The 23,304-nt window shown below is 40.9% G+C and overlaps 1 protein-coding gene across 4 annotated transcripts in view; it reads right to left on the bottom strand.

Annotated features, from left to right (window-relative positions):
* Positions 1 to 23,304, bottom strand: part of glra2 (glycine receptor, alpha 2) — a 202,061-nt gene that overhangs the window by 88,682 nt on the left and 90,075 nt on the right. For all 4 annotated transcript variants that reach the window (XM_063051035.1, XM_063051037.1, XM_063051038.1 and 1 more), the window contains exons 5-6: positions 5,358 to 5,440; positions 1,619 to 1,756 (exon numbers count right to left, since the gene is read on the bottom strand). In XM_063051035.1, coding sequence (XP_062907105.1) covers positions 1,619 to 1,756; positions 5,358 to 5,440 — 221 coding nt within the window. The remainder of the gene's footprint in view (positions 1 to 1,618; positions 1,757 to 5,357; positions 5,441 to 23,304) is intronic.

Raw genomic sequence — 23,304 nt, 5'->3', positions numbered from 1 at the left:
TTTACATGATTGCACAATCCATCCAGTAGGCTTAGAAATTATCTATCATAACCACAAACTACAATTGTAATCTTTACACAGCTCCCAAAGGTCTATGGAGATCAGACTGACTGACTCACAGAAGCTTTTGTAAACTGGATAGCCTGCTCATTTAATTTGTAATTAAGCTTCAAATACATGATATTGAATCTTTGAAACCGTTCAGATTATTAGTCTCAAAATTGCTTTTGGTTCAAAGGGTGACAGTGGTTTGTTGCAGATTGTCGAAGCCTGCTTACAAAGCTTGGAGATGGCTGCATTCTGAAGCGGGGTAAATTGCACACTTGAATGACAGCACAGTGGGTCAATCATCCGAGCAGCATTAACAGGGCCTGTTGGCTTTTCTAAAGAAGCACTGAACATCCTGGAACAGTCTGCACAGTGACTGTGGTGTAAAATGGTTCATTCAGTCAGCATATAACAGATCCATTGCTGTAAGCAGCAGATAAGGAGGTTAAGTAATAGACAAGTTGGGAGCTTGATGAAGATGTTTGAGGGCCGGTTTCAGGCACGATAATTATTATCTAAACAATGCAAAGTATAAAAATCCCTGCCTCAATAATGCAATTATGGTCTAGTATCTGCTACATTTTTCGGCTAACCATGTGTAGTCCCCCAAAAGCAGTTGAGCCATTTTTAACTGAGCCAGGTTAACTAGAAATAAAAGACTAACCAGCCTGGCATTATCAAAAGAAAAAGCAAAGAGTAATGTATGTTTATTCCAAATGGTATCCAAATGCAATTATTCCAAACAATAAATAAACAAGTTTCAGGCATCAAATATTATATTACACATTAGCTACTCCAATCAACTTGCAACTTAGTAGTTCAGTGGAGTGAGAATGTTAATGTTTCATCTGATGAAAGATGGCTGATCTGAAATTTGAAATCTGTTTCTTCCTCCATTAAAGCTGCCTGATCCACTGAGAGTTTCCAAGTGGTACTATGCTTACATTAAAGAGACTGAGCTATGAGCAGATTAAATACCGTGATGAACTACTGTACAGAAAGTCTGAGGGAGTCATTACAAACATATTTGCAATCTTTAAGGAAAGAGATAAATTAAACTCTTCCAAAATGCTGAAAATGGTAATGAATTTCAATGCTGGATGACAAGGCTCAAACTTTGAATACGAAAGGAGCATAGTTTAGATGTAACAGCTTAATATGGAAGTGTTTAGTTTGTGCATTAACCAATCAAGAAGGAACGCTCTTAAGTATCAACATTTAGGAAGTAACAGCCAGACTGTCTTTGGAAGATCTGTCCCAATGTAGATCTTGAAATGAGTAGGCTGCTTGATTATATGACAATAAATATTTAATAAAGAGAACAATTTCCTTCCTGGAGAAACAAGCAGAATAATATGAATCTGTAAGGAAGATTTTCTCTTTTTGATAATACTGGTTTCAGCATTCAAAAAGAAAACCAAGTTCATTCCCTCAGTCTAGTTACCAAATGAAAAGGACATTTACCATGATGTAGTGATTACATTACAAATGCCACTCGGGTTAATTCTTACTCTCACAAGGCAATTTCCCATTAGGAGATTCAGCTGTTCTGTTAATGAAGTGCACCTACCTGTATTATAATGCTTTGTGCAATATCCTAGCTCCTTCTCATCCTTCAAAAGAAACTGTGGTAGAGTCAGACCATCTGCAACCTGCACTGCACCTTGTTCCAGCCACTCGAATATCAGGTCGTTCATTGTGTATCCAACTGCAGGCCATTACCAACGATATCAGACAATGAGCTCAAGAGATTTAGTTATACTAATGAAAATGGTAAGAACCAGATGAGCAAAGCTAGGCAGATGATATGAAGTGAATTACTTGAAATTAAAGATTCACTAACGGAATATTTACCTTTGATGTCCAATCATGATATGTTTTCATGAATTTCAAGCATGAAAGAGATTCAGGATGTTGGGAATGGTCAAAGATGCAGTGGAAATGGTTGCAGACAGATGTGGACCAAACATGCCAGTAGTCTAATGGAGGTGAAAAGAAGCAAAATGTAGAAATAATGCATCTTCATTTTAATGGTGAAGCTGAGAACAAGATCAAAGAGATTAATTGGAGTTTGCTCAAATGATATAAAATTATAATGGTTGCACATGAAAGAACAAATATATCTTGCTTTGGAACTTTGATCATTCATTATTGACAGGTATGAGATAACAACCACTGCAGGACCCAGCAAACTTATCAAAAGCACAAACTACACTGTACACTGAAAGTGTAAAATATTGCTTATTAGCTCAACAGGCTTCAGTGACAATGGGTAGAGGCTAAGGGTTCTGAATCATTTAGAATCACTTAGTTGATTGTCAAACTTAAGCTTAAGTTAGAGCCAAAGGTATAGCGAGTGTAGGCAGGATGGTAGTTAAGACAGTGGAATCCACCTGCTGTAAGATTTGGGATTTCAGGGTACCTAACGGTCTCCCTAATCTGCAGGAAGTGCACCCAACTTCAGCTCCTGACTGACAAGGTCAAGGAAATGGAGCTGGAACTGGACATACTCAGGATAATCCAGGAAGCTGAAAATCTTATAGAGGAGTCTATCACTGAGGTGGTCATGCACAGAGTGCAGGCTTCAGATAGTAGATGGGTAACCACCAGGAGAAGTAAGGGGAGTAAGCAGATAGTGCAGGGTTCTCTTGTGGTCATTCTCCTCAGCAACAAGTATACCCCTTTGGATACTGCCAAGGGCAAGGACCTATTAGGACACAGCAGAGGCAGTCAGGCCAGTGATAATGTGGCCAGTTCTGAGGCTTGGTAGAGAAAGGTAAATCTGGTTCATTACATAACATAGTTATGGGGGATTTCAATATGCAGGTAGATTGGGAAAATCAGGTTGGTGCTGTATCCCAAGAGAGAGAATTTGTGGAATGCCTATGAGATGGATGTTTAGAGCAGCTTATGGTTGAGGCCACTAGGGGAAGGGCAATTCTAGATTAGGTGTTGTGTAATGAACCAGAATTGATTAAGGAGCTTAACGTAAAGGAACCTTTTGGAGACAATGATCATAATATGATAGAATTTACTCTGCAGATTGAGAGGGAGAATATAAAGTCAGATATATCAGTATTACAATGGAGTAAAGAGAATTACAGAGACATGAGAGAGGATTTGGCCAGGAACGATGGCAGAATGGCAGGAGTTTCTGGGGACAATTCAGAAGGCTCTGCATAGATACATCCAAAAATTAAGAAGTAGTCTAAAGGGAGGATAAGGCAACCTTGGTTGACAAGAGAAGTCAAAGACAGCATAAAACAAAAAGGGAGGGCAAAAATACAGGAAGTTAGAGGATTGGGAGGCTTTTACAATCAAACAGAAGGAAACTAAAAATGCTCAAAAGGAGAGAACAGATGAAATATGAAGCTAACTTAACCAATAATATAAAAAGAGATACCAAAAGTTTTTTCACATATACAAATAGTAAAAGAGAGATCAGAATGGATATCGGCCTGTTAGAAAATAACGCTGAAGAGGTGAAAAGGAAATGGCAGGCAAACTTAATAAGTAATTTGCATCAGTCTTCACTGTGAAAGACTTCTAGCAGCATGGCATAAATTCAAGGGTGTCTGGGAGCAGAAGTGAATGTAATTGCTATTACTAAGGAAAAGGTGCTTGGGAAGCTGACAGGTTTGGAGGTAGATAAGTCACATGGACCAGGTGGACTGCACCCCAGAGTTCTGAAAGAGATAGCTGAAGAGATTCTGGAATTGTTCTGGAGGACTGAAGAATTGTGAATGCCTCTGCACTCTTTAAGGAGGAAAGCAGAAGAAAGTAAATTATAGGCCAGTTAGCCTGACTGATATTGGAGCCCATTATTAAGGATGAGGTTTCGGGGTACTTGGAGGCACATGATAAACTAGGCCAAAGTCATCATGATTTCCTTGAGGGGAAGTGTTGCCTGACAATCATTTGGAAATTTTTGAGCAAATAATAGGTGGAGGAGTTAGTAATTTACTTGGATAGACAAAGGAAGGTCAGAAGATGTTGTTTATTTGGGTCTTCAGAAGGACTTTGACATGGTGCTGCACAGAGGCTGCTTAACAAGATAAGGGCCATGGTATTATAGGAAAGATAGTAGTATCGTTAGAAGTTTGGCTGATTAGCAAGAGGCAAAGAGTAGGAGTAAAGGGGGCCATTTTTGGTTGCCTGCCAGTGAATAATGGTGTTCTGCAGGATTTTGTGTTGGGATCACTTCTTTTCATGTTATAATGTCAATGATTTGGATGGTGGAATTGATGGCTTTGTGGCCAGGTTTGTGGACAATACAAAGATAGAGGGAGAGGCAGGTAGTGCTGAGGAAGCAGGGAGTCTGCAGAAGGACTTAGACAGATTGGGAGAACGGGCAAAGAAGTGCCAGGTTGAATACATTGTAAGAAAATGTACAGTCATGTACTTTGGTAGAAGGAAGAAAGGTGTGAACTATTTTTTAAATGGGGGAGAAAATTCAAAAATCAAGGTGCAAAGGGATTTGAAGTCCTTGTGCAGGATTTCCTAAAGGTTAACTTACAGATTGAGTCTGCAGCAAGGAAGGCAAATGCAATGTTTGCATTCATTTTGAGAAGACTAGAGTATAAAACAAGGATGTGATGCTGAGGCTTTATAAAACATTGTCAGACCACACTTGAGCTAGCCTGAGTGGGTATGGGCCCCTTAGCTAATAAAAAGATTTGAGAGGTTCCAAGAGGTTCACCACAATGATTCTGGGAATTAAAGAGTTAACTTATGAGGAGCACTTGATGGCTCTGGGCCTGTACTTGCAGGAGCTTAGAAGAGTCAGGAGGCATCTCATTAAAATCTATCAAATATTGAAACATCTAGATAGAGTGGATGTGGAGAGAATGTTCCCTATGGTGGGTAAGCCTAGGATCAGAGGGCAACATCTCAGAATAGAGGGACATCCATTTAGAACAGAGATGAGGAATTTCTTTAGCCAGAGGTGGTGAATGTGGGGAATTAATTGGCGTGGATGGCTGTGGGAGTCAGGTCATTGAGTGTATTTAAAGCAGAGATTGATAGGTTCATGATTAGTAAGGACGTCAAAGGTTACAGGGAGAAGGCAAGAGAATGGGGTTGAGAGGATAATTAGCCATGAGAGAATGGCAATGCAAACTCAATGGGCATAAGGGCCTAATTCTGCTCCTATGTCTTCTGGTCTTCTGGTCTTATAAATGGAATGGGATAGATACGACTACATCAATAATGTCAGTAGAAAAGTTTATTATTCACAGATATCATTGGGCAGGGTTTGACAATGGCTGAAATGATTCTGGTAAACATGCACATGTAATCCTATTACTTACAGCTCTCCAACTGCATTGCACATGTTTGCACATCCATTGGAAAATTTTTCAGGTCCATTGGGCAAGATAATGTTAACGTCAGCCTGAGAAAAAAACAAAGAAGTTCTTTATGGATTCTTTTCATCACAAGAGAGTGGACAATGTTGATATCTAGTTGTGGATTTGTCATCCATCTTACATTGAATGGTAGGACCAGTAATTTCAACAGTTCAAGCTAGAACCAAAGAGCTAACACGGTAACAATTTTGACAGCAGAGGTAGGCCTGGAAAATTGCTGATGCTTTTAGTCAGGAGTCTTGCAAAATTAAAGTGTATCTTCATCTCTGTTCCTGTCTCATTGTGCAAAAGCATTCATTATTTGTGTTTCAAAATAACTGTCATTATCACTAAGAATCAGTGAAAAGATCAAGGTTTTAATCTGCATCTTGTTCTGTGGCAATATGACTAATAATATTATTTCAGCTTTATGACTGAAATCCAAATCCCAGTCGAGATTAGGAAGGAAAGAATGTTTGGGTGCTGGTTGAAGAGAACTGGCCTTTTTTTTCATCTGTTGTATCCAGTGTTCCTGATTGGGTGAAATCTGATGCAGACTAGGGGAGCACTTCGTCAACCAGTTTCACTCTGAACAACTGCAAACAGCAGGATCTCCCAATCTCCACCTACTTTAATTCGATTTTCCATTCCCCTCCTCTTCTGTCACACTAAAGCCGTATTCATGTTGGAGGGGCATCAACTTACATTCCATCTGAACAGCGTCCAAAATGATGACATAAACATTAATTTCTCTAACTTCCAGTAATTTCTCTCTTCTCCTTCCTTCTCTTTTTCCCCATTCCCCATTCTGGTTACCCTCTCGCCTCCATTTCTTCTCCTTACCTGCCCATTACCTCCCTCCGGTTCTCCACCTCCTTCCCTTTCTTCCACAGTCCACTATCCCCTCCCATTAGATTTCTTCTTTTTCAGCCCCTTACCTCTTCCACCTATCACCTCTAGCTTCTTTCATCATACCCCTCCTCCCACCCTTCCACTTTCCCCTTACGTGCTCTTACGATCATCTACCAGCTTATACTCCTTCCCCTACCCCCACCTTCTTATTCTGGCTTCTGCCCCCATTCTTTTCCAGTCTAGATGAAGGGCCTCGGGCTAAAACATCGTCTGTTTATTTCATTCCACAGATATAGCCTGACTTGCCGAGTTCCTCCTGCAACTTGTGTGTGTTGTTCAAGATTTCCAGCATTTGCGGAACCTTGTGTTCTTAAAACTAAATTTGCATTATACATTAAAATGGGGCTGTCTATGTGTATCATGGAGTCCCTTGCTCTGTTAATTTAATGAGTTTAGGTTCACCAGACAGTGGAGCGATATAAAATTGGCCCGCACTGTATTTTCTCTAGAGGTCATATTATTTGAGATAAGTGAGGAAGCTCCAATCTGCTGTGTTCAACTTCATTGCTGCAGAAGAAAGGAAAGTGTGTGTGGTTGGCTTTAATATCAGATAGATGAATATTTTGTAGTTTATTTTGTATACACTGGTGGAATACAGTAAATGAATAAAACATGCTTCATTTTTTTTACCAAAGCCTTCCCCTTGTCAGAATGCTTTTAATGAAGCTTCAACAATCAAATTACTGACCTATCCTGTTGGATATGTCTACAGCAACTGTCTATATTTGGCACTTTTTGATTTTAATTGGTATATATTTGTCCTATTCACTGATTTGCTGTTATTATTAGCACCAAAGACAGGAAATATTCTGAGGAATTTTCTTGAAATAGTTTAATATTTTTATTCACGCTTGGTGGGATCCACTAGAAAACATATCAAGCTGGAAACAAGCCAAAAACACATTCAAAGGTGGTAATTATTCAATAAAAACATTGGCTGTTTTCTTGTATTTTATTATCAGTCTCTGATATGTTTTACTGTAACCTAAAATGACTGAAACAAGCCTTGTGATTTTCTGTTTTTACAGCACCTGCTGCCTCATGTTTGCTCCCTGTCTTAAGCATTTTGCATTGCTAAACATTAAAGGTGAGGCACAAAATATTTATCCAAAGCTCTGTAACTTGCACCAAGTCATGATCTCAGACTACCAGTGCCATTATTGTACATCATTTCTTTTCTCAGCTTTCAAATCCCTTCATGGTCTCACCCGCTTCCTTCAACCTGTGAGAAATCTGCATTCCTCCAACTCTGACCATCTTCCACTTCCTTCAACTGCCACTACATGAAATCATAAAAGTTAGAAGCACTCAACTCCTTATTTCTGTCCAGCTACCCAATACCATAGTTGATCTGATTGTAATTTCAATTCCACATCTCCGTCACCCTCAGTAACCTTTCACTCCTTTGCTTATCAAACATCTATTCAACTCTACGTCAAAGGACACTGATTCCACCATCTTTTGAGGAAAAGAGTGTTAGAGACTCAAAGTTCGAAGTATGAATAAATTACACAACTTTGAGATTTGTATCCTCACAGGCAGCCACGAAACAAGAAACCTGAAAGTAGCCATTAAAATAGACCACCAAACACCCAATGTGCAGAGAAGAAAAAAAACACAGATCATGCAAACAGTAAAGGCAAGCACCAGCATTCAGAATGAAAGTGAGCCCAAGAACAGGAAGCCCCGAGCAGCCGGAGCAGGCCCTCAACCTCGGCCTCAGCCTCAGTTCATCACCGAGGTCAGTAAAACATCATGGAGCTCGCAGACGAGAAGCGACCACTGAAAAAAAAAAGACACCTTATACTTGCTTTAGATGGCTGAACTCTTATTTTTATAGAGTGACCATTAGTTCTGGATTCAGACACAAGAGAATACATCCTCACCACACTTAGGACGTAATATGTTTCAAACAAGTTGCTTCTCATTCAGCAAATGCTAGCCTACCCTATTGAATCTTTCCTCATAAGATAAGTGGTCCTTTAGAGGTATTAACCTCTGAACTGTTTGAAATATATGAACATATTTACTTAAATAAAGAGATCAATACTGTACATAGTCTTTCAAAATATGGTCTCACCAATATTCCACATAGCTGAAGCTATATACTTTCCTAATTGTCCGCAGCAATAATTGATAACATTCTGTTAGCTTTCCTAATTACTTGCTGTACTTGCATATTAGCATTTTGCAAATCACGCACCAGGACACTCTGACCCCTTTGTACTTCAGTGCTTCTGTAATCTCTCACCACCTGAATTAAGCATTTGTTTTCCACCTCTGCAGCCAAAATGGATGAGTTCACATTTTCCCCACATTATACTCCATTTGTCAGATATAGGTATACTCACTCATTTAAATTCCCCCTACTTTTGCAGTCTCCTTATGCCCTCTTCACAATTTATGTTCCTACTTGTTTTTAAGTCATCAGTAAATTTAGCAACCATATCTTCATCCAAGTCACATTTATAAATTAAACGAAGCTAAGGCCCTAACACTGATTCCTGTTTCATCTTGCCAAACAGTAAAAAGTTTTTCATGTTCAACCTAGAGCTGTTCAGACCTAAACTCTATATTTGCCTTCTCAAACTTTTCTGCCTCCATCTGAGCAACACCCTTCCTGCCGAAGGGTTTCACCCTAAAACGTCGGCTGTACTTTTTCCGTAGATGCTGCCTGGCCTGCTGAGTTACTCCAGCATTTTGTGTGTGTTGCTTGGATTTCCAGCATTTGTAGATTTTCTCTTCTTTCTGCCACCATCTGTATCAGATCCTCCTCAAGAGCCAGACACATCTCTCCTAGAAATTTTTAAGTGGATTAAATCCAAAGGTTACTTGATAATATTCCTGTGATACAGTTTGCACTGTCTTGCCATGTTAAATCCATACATATGCTGTCACAAATGTTATTAATGTACTGGTTTTCATAAGAGAATTTTGCCTTTCTCTCCTCTTCCATTGGGGAGAAGACACAAAGACTGAAAAAATATACCACAAGGCTAAAGAGTAGCTTCTTCTATACCACTGTTATAAGATTAGTGACGGCCTTCTGACCTCACAATCTCCCGCCATCATGGCTTTGTACCTTACTGCCTGCGTGGTTTGCATTTTCTCTGTAGCTGTAACGATTTATTCTATATTCTGTTATTTTTCTCTTGTTTTACCTTGACGTACTAATCAGTAGGGTTGGCATGCAAAACATTTTTTTTCTCTCTGCCTTGGTACGTATGAGAATACTAAACAATTTTAACTGTACCAATTTACTATGGAACATAAAAACATAAGAAACAGGTGCAGGAGTAGACCATCTGGCCCCTGGAGCCTGCTCCGCCATTCAAAAAGATCATGGGTGATCTGACCATGGACTCATCTCCACCTACCTGCCTTTTCCCCATAATCCTTAATTCCTCTACTATGCAAAAATCCACCCAACCTTGTCTTAAATATATTTACTGAAGTAGCCACCATTGCTTTATTGGGCAGAGGATTCCACAGATTCTCCATTTTTTGGGAAAAACAATTCCTCCTTATCTCATTCCTAAATTTACTCCCCTGAATTTTGAGGCTATGTCCCCTAGTTCTAGTCTCAACTACCAGCAGAAACAACTTTCCTGCCACTATCTTATCTATCCCTTTCATAATTTTATATGCTTCTATAAGAACTCCTCTCACTCTTCTGAATTCCAGTGAGTATAGTCCTAGACAATTTAATCTCTCCTCATAGTCTAACCCCCTCATCTCTGGAATCAACCTGGTCAACCTCCTCTGCACTGCCTCCAAAGCCAGTATATCCTTCCTCAAGCAAGGAGAACAGAACTGCACGCGGTACTCCAGGTGCAGCTTCACCAATACCCTGTACAGTTGCAGCATAACCTCCCTGATCTTAAATTCACTCCCTCTAGCAATGAAGACCAACGTTCCATTTGCCTTCTTGATAGCCTGCTGCACCTGCAAACCAACCTTTTGTGATTCATGCACAAGCCCTCCCAAGTCCTTACGCACAGCAGCACACTGCAATCTTTTACCATTCAAATAATAATCTGATCTTCCATTTGTCCTTCCAAAATGGATAACCTCACATTTACCCAAAATTGTGCTCTATCTGCCAGACCCTTGCCCACTCACTTAACCTATCTATATCTATCTGAAGACTCTCTCTATCCTCTGCACAGTTCGCTTTTCCACTCAATTTAGTGTCAGCAGAAAACTTAGATACACTACACTCAGTCCCTGCTTCTAGATTGTTAATGTATATCGTGAACATTATGTATAGCGGGAGCGGAGCGAAGTTAAGTTGGCGCTAAGCAGCGACTCCTTTGCTTGCATCTTCGGAAACACATCTACATCTATCTTTAAAATTTTTATTTTATCCTTTCAGTGTTCTTTTGAAGACCCTGACCCAGAGTTACACGCTGACTTCGGTTCTTTGCGGGAATGGGAATCGTTCTCGGGGTTTCAGAACTGGCCGTTGTTCGGCACGCCAAGGGTTCGGCCTAAGAGTCTGGCTCGGATTTGGAAGCCTAAGATCTCAGGGTCTGGAGATGGGTAGATCGAGTGTCGGTGTCATGGCAGGAGACCCGTGTGTCATTGGGGGTGTCGGAAAATCTACTGCAGTGTCCCCAAAGACCTGGGATCTTTGCGATCTTTGGGAACAGAACTCAGAAAAAGCGACGTAATGGACTTTTAGCATTGTAAACCAGCAAGTTGTTTGTTATGTCTCCCCTCTCACTGGGAAAAAATGGAGGCACCTCCTTTTCCTTTACAAGGGAGAGAGAGAGCCTGTGTTATGTTGATTGTCGGGTGAAACGCAAAGTCTTTGGGGTAACTGCAAGTCTGTGTCTTTGCTGTTGCCTTGTTCATGCTTGAGTGCCCAGTGGTGGTGCTGATGCTGTTTTTTTGCTGGTGGGGGGAGGGAGGATCGTTGTTTGCTGCTGCTTACGCACGGGAGGGAGGGGAACTTGGGGGAAATTTGGGATTCTTACGTTTAACTGTCGTTCATTCTTTGGGGCACTTCTCTGTTTTCGAAGAATAAACATTTCAGGATGTATATTGTATACATTTCTCTGACATTAATTTGAACCTTTGAACCATTGCGGGCCCAGTACTACCCCTTAGAATCTTATTAAAATTCAAATGAAAAAGATATTGATGGAAACTTTAAATAAAAAAAATGCAGTGTATTTTGCTTTCTTCTCCTCATTTGTACTTCTTGTCAAAAGAAATCTCAATGAGTGTCAAGAGGTCTTTGGTACCTTCTTCATGACTGTTTTTTAAATATAAAGCCAGTCAGCTGTTTGCTCACAATCTGTACCATGTAGTTTCTAGCTTCATCTAAAATCCTTGCAATTCCCTTTCCAGCAGTTACTAATGGATAGCAAATTCAAGATGAAATCTCTAGCTGGCCTCTCTCTTCATGGGTCTAGGTCAGAAATTTGAAGGCAATTGTACCACAAATCTGCGGTGAATTGGCTGCCCACAGGTGAAGGAAGGAAGCTGGTGCATTTCTGATCTGCACTGATCCGCATTTCCAAATACAATGGTGTTCACATTCAGTATACATGAAATGCATTCCAAACGATACCGACATGTAAAATGACTCAACACAGACCATTTTGAATGCATTTAGATTTGCTCAAAATCAGGCAAAAGTCAATTCCCCTTGTCTGTTTATTTATTGGCATTTGACAATGTATCTATTTGAATCTAAAACTGCACTACGAGGAATGTGCTATCAATTGGGTTGCTGTTCTATGAAATAAGGGACTATTTGTTTCAAATTAGACTGCCAAGAAAAAGAATCTTGCATTTTAATATCTGTTAAGTGTTAATATTAGCTTTTGGGTAACTCCAATGAGTGATAGTTCTCGTCTAATTTTGAGCCTTTCAAAATGTTCCTAAATTTAACTTGGTGAATTGCTCACTTGTGTATTAACACATATTTTTCATTGATGTGAATTGAAATTATGTTTTTTCAGACAGATAAAAGATACGTTTAGTGAAATACAGAGCAAAAGGTAGCAGCAGATATAGTGAATGAAATAAAAATGCATACCATACAGATGTTTATGACTCTGGTTTGACAATAGCATGATATGAAAAGTTCACAAAGGCAGTGGAATATTTCATAAACAAAAGCAGGGGATTGCTTTTTGTTCTGATGGCTGTCAGTGAAATGATGAGCTCGACTGAATACCAATGAATCCAAAACCAACACAAAATGTCTTCGAGTCTTCATTAGATCTTAATCAATAGAATACTCTCACCTTCAACATTGCACAATTACAGTATGTGCAAGAAGTCCTTTAAAATGGAAAGTATCTAATGATAAGCACTGATTAGCAGCTTAACACAAATAATCTAGATATCAATGTACTTTACAATCGAGTGCAGTGGGAAATGTTATGCTTGAGATTCAGAGCTGTGTTTTTTTTATGGTCAATGACTTTGAAATAAAAACATGGCTATAAAGAAACCAATAGGAACAGATGTGAAATCTGGCAATAATCCAACATGTAGGAATGCCTCTTACCAGTGAGATATTTACTACCAAGCAGATGCCTCCATTACATAGTAACTAAGTAACATCAATTGTCAGTGTCACCTAGGTAAGATTTTATTTCATTACAAATGATCGCAGTCTGCAATTTTAAAAGTTACTTTAGAAACCCAAAGGTAATAAGCCACTAGACAGAAGAGTACCTAATGCAGGGTTCTTTTTTTAACATAGAGGCTTGTTAATGTCACCATAGCCAATTTAATGTAAATGATGGGACTATTTGGGTGACCAAATGATCTTTATGAAAATAATGACCTTTCTCAATTGTGGGACTCACTTAGCATAGTGACATTTAGATATTTGATAGTGGTAGGAGTTTCACAAAAAAAGTAACATTTTAAAGGCAAAATGACTTGCATGGAGCTATCTAGAACATCCGTCACTTTGGAATAATTTAGAAAATAATGAATAGATTTAACAGAATCTACTAATTTGGCAAAATATGATTTTGTAACTAGTGGTAATTAATTAATCCACTATTGAAGGCTAATTCTGCCTGTAATTAATTTACAAAAACTCAGCCTATAATGGATTAATTACACATGAAAGTACTTCCAGAAGTGTACCTTTGATACTTCATACTTCAAAACATCAGATTCTGCTTTTGAACACTTGCTGCAATGAATACTGCTGTCCATCAGTATCCACATCATAGAAAACAATCCAGATCTTTGCCCTTGCATGGAAGTCCATTCTTTTAGTTTTAACTACCATGAATTATTTAGATAATCCATCATTCATTAAACAAGCAATAGCGATAGGCAATGTCAGCGTCAGCTGGCATATTTTAATTCATTATAAATGATTGCAGCTTTCAATTTTATTTGATATCCAGAGATCTGAGTGTATTCTCTACAAGGGAGGATAGCCACTAGTGCAAGGTGGGAGCCATCAAGGCAAAGAGCAATTCTACTCTTCTGTTAATGAGATATCCTACTGCCTTTGTGAACTCTCTTATATCATGAAAACAGAAGAGTGATGTGAAGGCGTTCTGATTTAAATCTTATTCTCATCATGTTTTAAAGCATGAACAAGGTGGTAAGTGCAAAGAGGTCTCACAAAAGCATCTCCAATATTCTGCTGTTGTTTGAACATTCTGGTTCAATAATTTGAGTTAGAGGTGCTCAAAGCAATGTAATGGTATTTAAATTTCCATAAAACAGGCTCATTTTCCATTCATGGTACCTGCCATTCCTTTCCCTCTGCCCACTTTGGAACCATTACTTTCTTGGGTGCACTCATGCCACGGGGCGCAGGAGGAAGAATTAAAGCCACGGGCAGTACAAGTCATAGGCAGGTATAAGAAGTAAGGAGCTGATGGGCTGCATTGGCAGGGAAATGACAACAGCAAGCGTGTTTTCAGAAATCCTTGCCTCTCTGGAAAGGCTTCCAGAGGCCTCCCCCTCCTCATGTCATAAGCTCTTCGGGCCTGTGTTTGGGAGTCAAAGTGCATTGTGTTCCAAGGGTTGTAGAGCACTTGAATTTGTTAATTGTTATTTAACAAGAATCGTAAGAGATTTGAAAGTGGGAGGGGGAGATCTGAAATGATTGAAGAAGACAGGTGGGGGAGGGATGGAGCTAAGAGCTGGAAAGTTGATTGGCAAAAGGGATACAAGGCTGGAGAAGGGAGAGGGTCATGAGACGGGACGCCTAGGGAGAGACAAAGGGAGAGGGGAGCCCAGAGGAAGATGAAGAGCAGGCAAGGAGGTATAGTGAGAGGAACAGAGGAGAAAAAAGAGAGAGAGAGAAAAAAAGGGAAAAAGTTAAAAATAAATAAATAAAGGATGGGGTACGAAGGGGAGGAGGGGCATTAATGGAAGTTAGAGAAGTCAATGTTCATGTCATCAGGTTGGAGGCTACCCAGATGGAATATAAGGTGCTGTTCCTCCAACCTGAGTGTGGCTTCATCTTTACAGTAGAGGAGGCCGTGGATAGACATGTCAGAATGGAAATGGGACGTGGAATTAAAACGTGTGGCCACTGGGAGATCCTGCTTTCTCTGGTGGACAGAGCATAGGTGTTCAGTGAAACGGTCTCCCAGCCTGCTTCGGGTCTCACCAATATATAGAAGGCCACACCAGGAGAACCGGACGCAGTATATCACCCCAGCTGACTCACAGGTGAAGTGTCGCCTCACTTGGAAGGACTGTCTGGGGCCCTGAATGGTGGTGAGGGAGGAAGTGTAAGGGCATGTGTAGCACTTGTTCTGCTTATAAAGATACGTGCCGGGAGGAAGATTCTGTGGGAAGGGATGGGGGGGATGAATGGACAAGGGAGTCGCGTAGGGAGCAATCCCTGCGGAAAGCAGAAAGGGGGGAGGGAAAGATGTGCTTGGTGGTGGGATCCCGTTGGAGGTGGTAGAAGTTATGGAGAATTATATGTTGGACCCGGAGGCTGGTGGGGTGGTAGGAGAGGACAAGGGGAACCCTATCCCTAGTGGGGTGGCAGGAGGAGGGGTGGTGGGGTGAGAACAGATGAGTGTGAAATGGGAGAGATGCGTTTGAGAGCAGAGTCGATGGTGGAGGAAGGGAAGCCCCTTTCTTTATTGATTGTATTATTTAAGTGAATGCCTGATTAGTGCTAATCGCAGGGTTCTAGTTTTAAGGATGTTATGTCTCATGGTGTCATATGGCTGTGCCACCAATGTTCAGTTGGAATTCTTATGAATAAACTTTGATCACTGTCTCTACATCAGAATTTGTCTTTCTTCTGCACTTGGGTTCCGACATTGCCAGCACATATCGTGACAGAAGGACCCCCACCAAGTTATGAATTCAGCGCAGTGTGAACAGCACTATTTTGACATCAGTCGACTTTAGGAGAGAATGTCATGTATTCTCAAGTCCACATTCCAAGTTTCTCAAGGTTACGCTCTGAATGTCTCTGGTCTACGTTCTGAGTGTCTCTAGTCTACTTTCCAAGTTTCTTAAGTCCACATTCCAAGTTTCTCAAGGTTACGCTCTGAATGTCTCTGGTCTACGTTCTGAGTGTCTCTAGTCTACTTTCCAAGTTTCTTAAGTCCACATTCCAAGTTTCTCAAGGTTACGCTCTGAATGTCTCTGGTCTACGTTCTGAGTGTCTCTAGTCTACTTTCCAAGTTTCTTAAGTCCACATTCCAAGTTTCTCAAGGTTACGCTCTGAATGTCTCTGGTCTACGTTCTGAGTGTCTCTAGTCTACTTTCCAAGTTTCTTAAGTCCACATTCCAAGTTTCTCAAGGTTACGCTCTGAATGTCTCTGGTCTACGTTCTGAGTGTCTCTAGTCTACTTTCCAAGTTTCTTAAGTCCACATTCCAAGTTTCTCAAGGTTACGCTCTGAATGTCTCTGGTCTACGTTCTGAGTGTCTCTAGTCTACTTTCCAAGTTTCTGAAGTCCACATTCCAAGTTTCTCAAGGTTACGCTCTGAATGTCTCTGGTCTACGTTCTGAGTGTCTCTAGTCTACTTTCCAAGTTTCTTAAGTCCACATTCCAAGTTTCTCAAGGTTACGCTCTGAATGTCTCTGGTCTACGTTCTGAGTGTCTCTAGTCTACTTTCCAAGTTTCTTAAGTCCACATTCCAAGTTTCTCAAGGTTACGCTCTGAATGTCTCTGGTCTACGTTCTGAGTGTCTCTAGTCTACTTTCCAAGTTTCTTAAGTCCACATTCCAAGTTTCTCAAGGTTACGCTCTGAATGTCTCTGGTCTACGTTCTGAGTGTCTCTAGTCCACATTCCAAGTTTCTTAAGTCCACATTCCAAGTTTCTCAAGGTTACGCTCTGAATGTCTCTGGTCTACGTTCTGAGTGTCTCTAGTCTACTTTCCAAGTTTCTTAAGTCCACATTCCAAGTTTCTCAAGGTTACGCTCTGAATGTCTCTGGTCTACGTTCTGAGTGTCTCTAGTCTACTTTCCAAGTTTCTTAAGTCCACATTCCAAGTTTCTCAAGGTTACGCTCTGAATGTCTCTGGTCTACGTTCTGAGTGTCTCTAGTCTACTTTCCAAGTTTCTTAAGTCCACATTCCAAGTTTCTCAAGGTTACGCTCTGAATGTCTCTGGTCTACGTTCTGAGTGTCTCTAGTCTACTTTCCAAGTTTCTTAAGTCCACATTCCAAGTTTCTCAAGGTTACGCTCTGAATGTCTCTGGTCTACGTTCTGAGTGTCTCTAGTCCACATTCCAAGTTTCTTAAGTCCACATTCCAAGTTTCTCAAGGTTACGCTCTGAATGTCTCTGGTCTACGTTCTGAGTGTCTCTAGTCTACTTTCCAAGTTTCTTAAGTCCACATTCCAAGTTTCTCAAGGTTACGCTCTGAATGTCTCTGGTCTACGTTCTGAGTGTCTCTAGTCTACTTTCCAAGTTTCTTAAGTCCACATTCCAAGTTTCTCAAGGTTACGCTCTGAATGTCTCTGGTCTACGTTCTGAGTGTCTCTAGTCCACATTCCAAGTTTCTTAAGTCCACATTCCAAGTTTCTCAAGGTTACGCTCTGAATGTCTCTGGTCTACGTTCTGAGTGTCTCTAGTCTACTTTCCAAGTTTCTTAAGTCCACATTCCAAGTTTCTCAAGGTTACGCTCTGAATGTCTCTGGTCTACGTTCTGAGTGTCTCTAGTCTACTTTCCAAGTTTCTTAAGTCCACATTCCAAGTTTCTCAAGGTTACGCTCTGAATGTCTCTGGTCTACGTTCTGAGTGTCTCTAGTCCACATTCCAAGTTTCTTAAGTCCACATTCCAAGTTTCTCAAGGTTACGCTCTGAATGTCTCTGGTCTACGTTCTGAGTGTCTCTAGTCTACTTTCCAAGTTTCTTAAGTCCACATTCCAAGTTTCTCAAGGTTACGCTCTGAATGTCTCTGGTCTACGTTCTGAGTGTCTCTAGTCTACTTTCCAAGTTTCTGAAGTCCACATTCCAAGTTTCTCAAGGTTACGCTCTGAATGTCTCTGGTCTACGTTCTGAGTGTCTCTAGTCTACTTTCCAAGTTTCTGAAGTCCACATTCCAAGTTTCTCAAGGTTACGCTCTGAATGTCTCTGGTCTACGTTCTGAGTGTCTCTAGTCCACATTCCAAGTTTCTTAAGTCCACATTCCAAGTTTCTCAAGGTTACGCTCTGAATGTCTCTGGTCTACGTTCTGAGTGTCTCTAGTCTACTTTCCAAGTTTCTTAAGTCCACATTCCAAGTTTCTCAAGGTTACGCTCTGAATGTCTCTGGTCTACGTTCTGAGTGTCTCTAGTCTACTTTCCAAGTTTCTTAAGTCCACATTCCAAGTTTCTCAAGGTTACGCTCTGAATGTCTCTGGTCTACGTTCTGAGTGTCTCTAGTCTACTTTCCAAGTTTCTTAAGTCCACATTCCAAGTTTCTCAAGGTTACGCTCTGAATGTCTCTGGTCTACGTTCTGAGTGTCTCTAGTCTACTTTCCAAGTTTCTTAAGTCCACATTCCAAGTTTCTCAAGGTTACGCTCTGAATGTCTCTGGTCTACGTTCTGAGTGTCTCTAGTCCACATTCCAAGTTTCTTAAGTCCACATTCCAAGTTTCTCAAGGTTACGCTCTGAATGTCTCTGGTCTACGTTCTGAGTGTCTCTAGTCTACTTTCCAAGTTTCTTAAGTCCACATTCCAAGTTTCTCAAGGTTACGCTCTGAATGTCTCTGGTCTACGTTCTGAGTGTCTCTAGTCTACTTTCCAAGTTTCTTAAGTCCACATTCCAAGTTTCTCAAGGTTACGCTCTGAATGTCTCTGGTCTACGTTCTGAGTGTCTCTAGTCCACATTCCAAGTTTCTTAAGTCCACATTCCAAGTTTCTCAAGGTTACGCTCTGAATGTCTCTGGTCTACGTTCTGAGTGTCTCTAGTCTACTTTCCAAGTTTCTTAAGTCCACATTCCAAGTTTCTCAAGGTTACGCTCTGAATGTCTCTGGTCTACGTTCTGAGTGTCTCTAGTCTACTTTCCAAGTTTCTTAAGTCCACATTCCAAGTTTCTCAAGGTTACGCTCTGAATGTCTCTGGTCTACGTTCTGAGTGTCTCTAGTCCACATTCCAAGTTTCTTAAGTCCACATTCCAAGTTTCTCAAGGTTACGCTCTGAATGTCTCTGGTCTACGTTCTGAGTGTCTCTAGTCTACTTTCCAAGTTTCTTAAGTCCACATTCCAAGTTTCTCAAGGTTACGCTCTGAATGTCTCTGGTCTACGTTCTGAGTGTCTCTAGTCCACATTCCAAGTTTCTTAAGTCCACATTCCAAGTTTCTCAAGGTTACGCTCTGAATGTCTCTGGTCTACGTTCTGAGTGTCTCTAGTCTACTTTCCAAGTTTCTTAAGTCCACATTCCAAGTTTCTCAAGGTTACGCTCTGAATGTCTCTGGTCTACGTTCTGAGTGTCTCTAGTCTACTTTCCAAGTTTCTTAAGTCCACATTCCAAGTTTCTCAAGGTTACGCTCTGAATGTCTCTGGTCTACGTTCTGAGTGTCTCTAGTCCACATTCCAAGTTTCTTAAGTCCACATTCCAAGTTTCTCAAGGTTACGCTCTGAATGTCTCTGGTCTACGTTCTGAGTGTCTCTAGTCTACTTTCCAAGTTTCTTAAGTCCACATTCCAAGTTTCTCAAGGTTACGCTCTGAATGTCTCTGGTCTACGTTCTGAGTGTCTCTAGTCTACTTTCCAAGTTTCTTAAGTCCACATTCCAAGTTTCTCAAGGTTACGCTCTGAATGTCTCTGGTCTACGTTCTGAGTGTCTCTAGTCTACTTTCCAAGTTTCTGAAGTCCACATTCCAAGTTTCTCAAGGTTACGCTCTGAATGTCTCTGGTCTACGTTCTGAGTGTCTCTAGTCTACTTTCCAAGTTTCTGAAGTCCACATTCCAAGTTTCTCAAGGTTACGCTCTGAATGTCTCTGGTCTACGTTCTGAGTGTCTCTAGTCTACTTTCCAAGTTTCTTAAGTCCACATTCCAAGTTTCTCAAGGTTACGCTCTGAATGTCTCTGGTCTACGTTCTGAGTGTCTCTAGTCCACATTCCAAGTTTCTTAAGTCCACATTCCAAGTTTCTCAAGGTTACGCTCTGAATGTCTCTGGTCTACGTTCTGAGTGTCTCTAGTCTACTTTCCAAGTTTCTGAAGTCCACATTCCAAGTTTCTCAAGGTTACGCTCTGAATGTCTCTGGTCTACGTTCTGAGTGTCTCTAGTCCACATTCCAAGTTTCTTAAGTCCACATTCCAAGTTTCTCAAGGTTACGCTCTGAATGTCTCTGGTCTACGTTCTGAGTGTCTCTAGTCCACATTCCAAGTTTCTCAAGGTTACGCTCTGAATGTCTCTGGTCTACGTTCTGAGTGTCTCTAGTCTACTTTCCAAGTTTCTGAAGTCCACATTCCAAGTTTCTCAAGGTTACGCTCTGAATGTCTCTGGTCTACGTTCTGAGTGTCTCTAGTCTACTTTCCAAGTTTCTGAAGTCCACATTCCAAGTTTCTCAAGGTTACGCTCTGAATGTCTCTGGTCTACGTTCTGAGTGTCTCTAGTCTACTTTCCAAGTTTCTTAAGTCCACATTCCAAGTTTCTCAAGGTTACGCTCTGAATGTCTCTGGTCTACGTTCTGAGTGTCTCTAGTCCACATTCCAAGTTTCTTAAGTCCACATTCCAAGTTTCTCAAGGTTACGCTCTGAATGTCTCTGGTCTACGTTCTGAGTGTCTCTAGTCCACATTCCAAGTTTCTTAAGTCCACATTCCAAGTTTCTCAAGGTTACGCTCTGAATGTCTCTGGTCTACGTTCTGAGTGTCTCTAGTCCACATTCCAAGTTTCTCAAGGTTACGCTCTGAATGTCTCTGGTCTACGTTCTGAGTGTCTCTAGTCCACATTCCAAGTTTCTTAAGTCCACATTCCAAGTTTCTCAAGGTTACGCTCTGAATGTCTCTGGTCTACGTTCTGAGTGTCTCTAGTCCACATTCCAAGTTTCTCAAGGTTACGCTCTGAATGTCTCTGGTCTACGTTCTGAGTGTCTCTAGTCTACTTTCCAAGTTTCTGAAGTCCACATTCCAAGTTTCTCAAGGTTACGCTCTGAATGTCTCTGGTCTACGTTCTGAGTGTCTCTAGTCTACTTTCCAAGTTTCTTAAGTCCACATTCCAAGTTTCTCAAGGTTACGCTCTGAATGTCTCTGGTCTACGTTCTGAGTGTCTCTAGTCCACATTCCAAGTTTCTCAAGGTTACGCTCTGAATGTCTCTGGTCTACGTTCTGAGTGTCTCTAGTCCACATTCCAAGTTTCTTAAGTCCACATTCCAAGTTTCTCAAGGTTACGCTCTGAATGTCTCTGGTCTACGTTCTGAGTGTCTCTAGTCCACATTCCAAGCTTCTCAAGGTTACGCTCTGAATGTCTCTGGTCTACGTTCTGAGTGTCTCTAGTCCACATTCCAAGTTTCTCAAGGTTACGCTCTGAATGTCTCTGGTCTACGTTCTGAGTGTCTCTAGTCCACATTCCAAGCTTCTCAAGGTTACGCTCTGAATGTCTCTGGTCTACGTTCTGAGTGTCTCTAGTCCACATTCCAAGTTTCTTAAGTCCACATTCCAAGTTTCTCAAGGTTACGCTCTGAATGTCTCTGGTCTACGTTCTGAGTGTCTCTAGTCCACATTCCAAGCTTCTCTAGTCTACGTTCAAGGAGTTTTCAGGTCTCAACGTTTTTTCTGAGTCTAGGCGTCCCGGTCTAAACATACCCAGTTCTCAAGGTCATCAGGGTTCTCAAGATTTCCCATGGCCCTCCAGGCCTCTCAGGTTTATTCAATGTTTTCCCTGTCTTCCCTCGAGTTTCCCAAGTCGCTCTCTTTCTTGTGTTTTCAGGTCTCCCTGGATGGTCAGGTGCCAGACATAGAGAGAGAGGTAATGTAATAGGCTCTTTGGGCCTCTGCAGGGAGGAAGAAAGCATTGGGCTCCAAGGTTTTAGAGCACTTGAATTTGGTAATTGTTGTTTAATGAGAGTTGTTAATCATTCAGCTTTCCTCGTGTTTTTCTGGAGCGGTTTGCTCTTTGAAATGTGGTCTCTTGGTGCTTTGTGCTCAAACTTGTTAAGTTTATTTTGATAGGCTCAGGGATTCCGTATTACTTGAATTATTTAAGCAGATGCCAATTAGCGCTAATCGTGGCATCCTAGTTTACAGAATGTTAACATCTCGCAGTGTCGCTGGGCTGAACCATTGATGTTCTGTTGGAATTCTTATGAATAAACTTCAGTCACTGTCTCTACATTGGAGTCGGTCTTTCCTCTCTACTTGGGTCCTGACATTACCAGCGCACATCATGGCAACACTGTAGGTAAAGACTACACAGCCTGTAAAACTTAGAGCCAACTACCAGACTCATAAGTGCAAAATCAATTCCAACCAAGGGCACTACTACCTTCAGTTTCCTTGGCTCCAGCTCAGTACAGGCTACCATTGGGAATATCAGGTATAAGGCTGTTTGCTTTTGCAGACCTGGCACGAACCACTGGCGGTATATTTTTATATTTCTCACACAAAAGTGAAACCTGGAGGGTAGAGATCTAATGGTTTATTCAAATTTATTATCTTCCACTATGCCCAGATCTTTTTGTTCAATTAATGAAGGACAATCAGATAACTAATACAAAACCAACGCAGGTGCATGCACCAGGAAACAACCCGGGGCAAGACATGACTAAAATAATTGTTATAACAGGAGCTGATAGATACAAGTCTGCACAGGCTCACCCCAAAACATAACTAATATGCCCATCCATAATCCAACAGATTTAAATTGCTAAGCATTCACTGAGATATGTTGGTAATGTGACAGTGTTAAATACAAAGAGTAAGAAAGTGGGAGAGAAAGAGACAAGGCAAAATGTCTAACTGCTCTCTGCAGCTGGCTGTTTGCCCACCATCCATTCTCTGCCAATTACAAAGAAAAAGGAAAGAGGGGTAGAAGGATAGATAGAGAAATAGAGAAATACAGAGACAAAGAGAGAGATGGAGATCATCAAATGCTGTCTTCATAACTGTTTGGCCCAAATACATTGTTAAGAATACGAATGTGCTGTACTAACAACAAATATGAATGGGACCTTCTTCCAACTATTCACTTGCAGTATAAGCACATTCATAAAATCAACAATCTTGAACAAAGTCATTTTGCTGTGAGGTTCGGAACACTCAAAATCACCAAGCATGCTGAAAATCAGTAAGTCCTTTTTGGGAGATTCAACCTTCCTTTCAGTTATGGCATGTACGTTGGATTCTCTGTTGGTGAGTTACTGGTAAGGGGCAGTGTTATTAACACAAACAACTGACAATTAAAATAGGAAGCAGGCACATACACAACAAGGTTCCAGGCTTCTTGTCAATATCATTAAGAAGATGACATGTTTCTTTCATCCACTACCCACTGGAACTGTTCTCCATTGTAGGGTTCTCAGTAATACTAGATGGACCGTTAACTGTTAATTGCTTATTACCAAAATGGCTTCTCGTACTGTTAACTGCTGAGCAAGGGGC

This window comes from Mobula hypostoma, chromosome 6, assembly GCF_963921235.1.
Source record: "Mobula hypostoma chromosome 6, sMobHyp1.1, whole genome shotgun sequence".
NCBI lineage: Eukaryota > Metazoa > Chordata > Chondrichthyes > Myliobatiformes > Myliobatidae > Mobula > Mobula hypostoma.
This window is presented reverse-complemented; position numbering and strand designations above follow the sequence as displayed.